The 2,886-nt window shown below is 45.9% G+C and overlaps 1 protein-coding gene across 3 annotated transcripts in view; it reads right to left on the bottom strand.

Moving 5' to 3' along the window:
- Positions 1-2,553, bottom strand: part of KIAA1586 (KIAA1586 ortholog) — a 9,080-nt gene extending 6,527 nt beyond the window's left edge. For 2 of the 3 annotated variants that reach the window (XM_012648717.1, XM_012648716.1), the window contains exons 1-2: positions 2,350-2,553; positions 1,710-1,793 (exon numbers count right to left, since the gene is read on the bottom strand). In XM_012648717.1, the coding sequence (XP_012504171.1) occupies positions 1,710-1,793; positions 2,350-2,370 (105 nt within the window). In that variant the 5' untranslated portion in view covers positions 2,371-2,553. Of the gene's footprint in view, positions 1-1,709; positions 1,794-2,202 lie in introns of all 3 variants that reach the window. The other variant, XM_012648715.1, reaches the window with a different exon arrangement.
- Between the last annotated feature and the right edge of the window lie 333 nt (positions 2,554-2,886).

The following is a 2,886-nucleotide window of genomic DNA, read 5'->3' as shown; positions in this document are numbered from 1 at the left end:
ATATGTATTTTTAGTTTTCCAGCTAATATCTTTCTATTTTTTTAGTAGAGACAGGGTCTTGCTCTTGCTCAGGAAATAAGCATATCCTGAGCTCAAACTCCCGAGCCCAAACGATCCTCCAGCCTCGGCCTCCCAGAGTGCTGGGATTACAGGCGTGAGCCACCACGCCCAGCCCTATTTATTTTTCTAACCTTAATTTTGTAGATTCCTTCTGTGTTTCTCAAAGACACACAGATCATAATGAGAATGTGTGTCACTCCTACTTATAGTTGCACAAAACACCATCAGGACCATAGTGTCCCAATAATTCCAGTCTTTATACCACAGTCAGAAAGATTATTTTTCCTAAAAACCCATGAAATCCTCTTTCCAAATGTTTTCCAGTACAAAAAGAGAAATTATTGCTTGTAAATTTCCACAGTTGTATCACTTACTAATCACAACAGCGAAGGGAGAGTCAGCATACAACCACTCTTGGTACCCTCTATATTTATAAAGGTTCCAGTGTCAAGAACAGAGAACTACACACACCATTAATGAGGAAAAACCAAGAAAATGATCTTGTAAAGAATTTTTACACAAACCTAAAAAAACAACAAACAATGACAGTAACACCACAATGTTTAGGGAGGAAATTTTGAGACACAACTTCAAACAGAGGCTTTCTAAAACTTCACCAGTTACGATGAAAATCATCCCAAAATGTAACACTCCCTTCTGATTTTAAAACCAATGTTTTACAAAGTGTGTTCAGAGATCCACATGCACCCAGATTTGTTCCAAAATGAACATCACTAGGACCCACCTTTAAATTATTATTTTTTTTTTTTCAGTGGTGGGATCATAGTTCACTATAACATCCAACTTCTGGGCTCAAGCAATACTCCCACCTCAGCCTCCTAAGTAGGCAGGACTATAGGAGTGCACCACCACATCTGGCTAATTTAAAAACAATTTTTGTTTAAAGATGGGGTCTTGCTATTTTGCCCAGGCTGGTCTCAAACTCCTGGCCTCAAGTGATCCTCCCACCTCTACCACCCAATGAGCTAGAATTAACAGGTGTGTAGCCACCACACGCTGCCCCCACCTTAAAATTCTAGAGTGGAGCCCAGGAATCCACCTGTTTATACTTAGAGCCAATTATTAATAACTCAGGGAATAAACAGAAAAATATAGCATGTTCCTGGTGGTGCAGGATTCTGCATTAAGAGCATCAACTGCTGCTGTACTATGCCTAATGATAATAATCTCAGAGGTTAGTGAAGTCTTCAAGCTATTTGCCTTCATCTTGTGAAGCAACATAATGCTAAGATTTTGAGCTCTTGCAACACTTGTTTCCCACCTCCTTCCTTATCAAAAGTAGCCCTTTCCTCCTTGTCATCTGTTAGAAGACACACTTGCCCCAGTTCAAAACAGAGTCTGAGACCAGAATTTTGTCTTAAGTATAAAATGGCTCTAAATGAAGGCCTGAGAGGCCTGATTACGTGCACCACACCTCCGTGTGGCCAACCTCTTTGTGATGGCTATGGTGGTGGCTCAGATGCGTTTTTGGGTGAACTTCCCAATCCTAAGCCATGCTCCACAGTGTCTAGTACATATCAGACATGCACAAATATCTGCTGAATGATGAATGACCAGGTGAGGTATAATTACATAATGGCTTACCAGTCTTTCACTCTGGGAAAAACCGATTATCATTTGCTACTTACACTAACAAACTGAATGTCATCTTCATTTTCCTCTGTTGTTGATTCAGATGCCTCAGGCCCAGTTGGAGGGGCAGATTCTATTATCTATAAAAATAAGCCAAAACATGCTTATCTATTAAGCCACGTACTTGTAGGAAGAGATTTTTTTTTTCCCCAAAAGGAACGATTAAAACAAAGGCTCTCGAGGAAAACTAACCGAGGGCAATTCCACGCAAATCCCACTAAGAACAGAACTCGATGGAGCCCGATTTTGCCACGGCGTACGTGGAGCTGCAGAGAGACCGAACGTTCAAAACGAGTCACCAGCCTCTCAGAATTCCCCTACCTACTCCAGAAGGAGGGGTGCAAGCTCATTACTGCGAAGGGCAATCCTGTCTTAAAATGTCGCTCCCACTGGCAGAGCGGCGGCAACAAGGAACGCCGGGGCCCGTGCGGGGGGTCGGGGACGGCCGGGCGGCCATTGTTGCTGCTGGTTCCTCGCTCAGACACGCACCAGGCCCGAAAGCTGGGCTCGACCCAAGACGCCCAAGAGGTATCGCCCCGAGGCCGCGGCCGAGCACTTAGGCCTCAGACCGCAGAAAACACGAAACTCTTCGTGGCTCGACCCTGAGAACGCCAGGCCCAACGCTCGACTACTCACCTCCGGCCCCGGGTCTCCCATTTCTCCGACGGCCTAACTGACAGCACCACCGCTCCTGCTGTCTCCGCCGCCGTCGCTGCTGTCCCTGTCGCCGGCGCGACTCCTCCTCCCGCCCGTGCGTGACCGCTGATGAACCGACAACTCAGGCGGAACTAGGTGCAAAACCGCTTCAAAAGGAAAAGCTGTCCTCACTGGCCCAGTAGCCCCCAAGCCCCTTTCTCTCACTCCTCGCCTACAGTCCCTGCGCCGCTCAGCATGCTGGGAATTGTAGTGCCGGTCGGCCGCGAGACCACCCCCGCATAGATCGAGGGAGGGGCTCTGAGCTACGGCGCATGCGTCCTTCCTGGCCATTGCTCTACTAAAATAGAAGAGTTGACCTTTCTCTCTCTTTTTACACCCAGATGTTGGTCTATAGAGCAATGATGTTAAAATGCTTTTTTTATGGTTTGCTCAGATATTGCCTTACCAAAATTATGGCCCACCTTTTTCTATTGAATATTTATATGCAAATGCTTGTAAACAGATGCAAATTATGAA

This window comes from Propithecus coquereli, unplaced genomic scaffold (genome assembly GCF_000956105.1).
Source record: "Propithecus coquereli isolate 6110/MARCELLA unplaced genomic scaffold, Pcoq_1.0 Scaffold292, whole genome shotgun sequence".
Taxonomy (NCBI): domain Eukaryota; kingdom Metazoa; phylum Chordata; class Mammalia; order Primates; family Indriidae; genus Propithecus; species Propithecus coquereli.
This window is presented reverse-complemented; position numbering and strand designations above follow the sequence as displayed.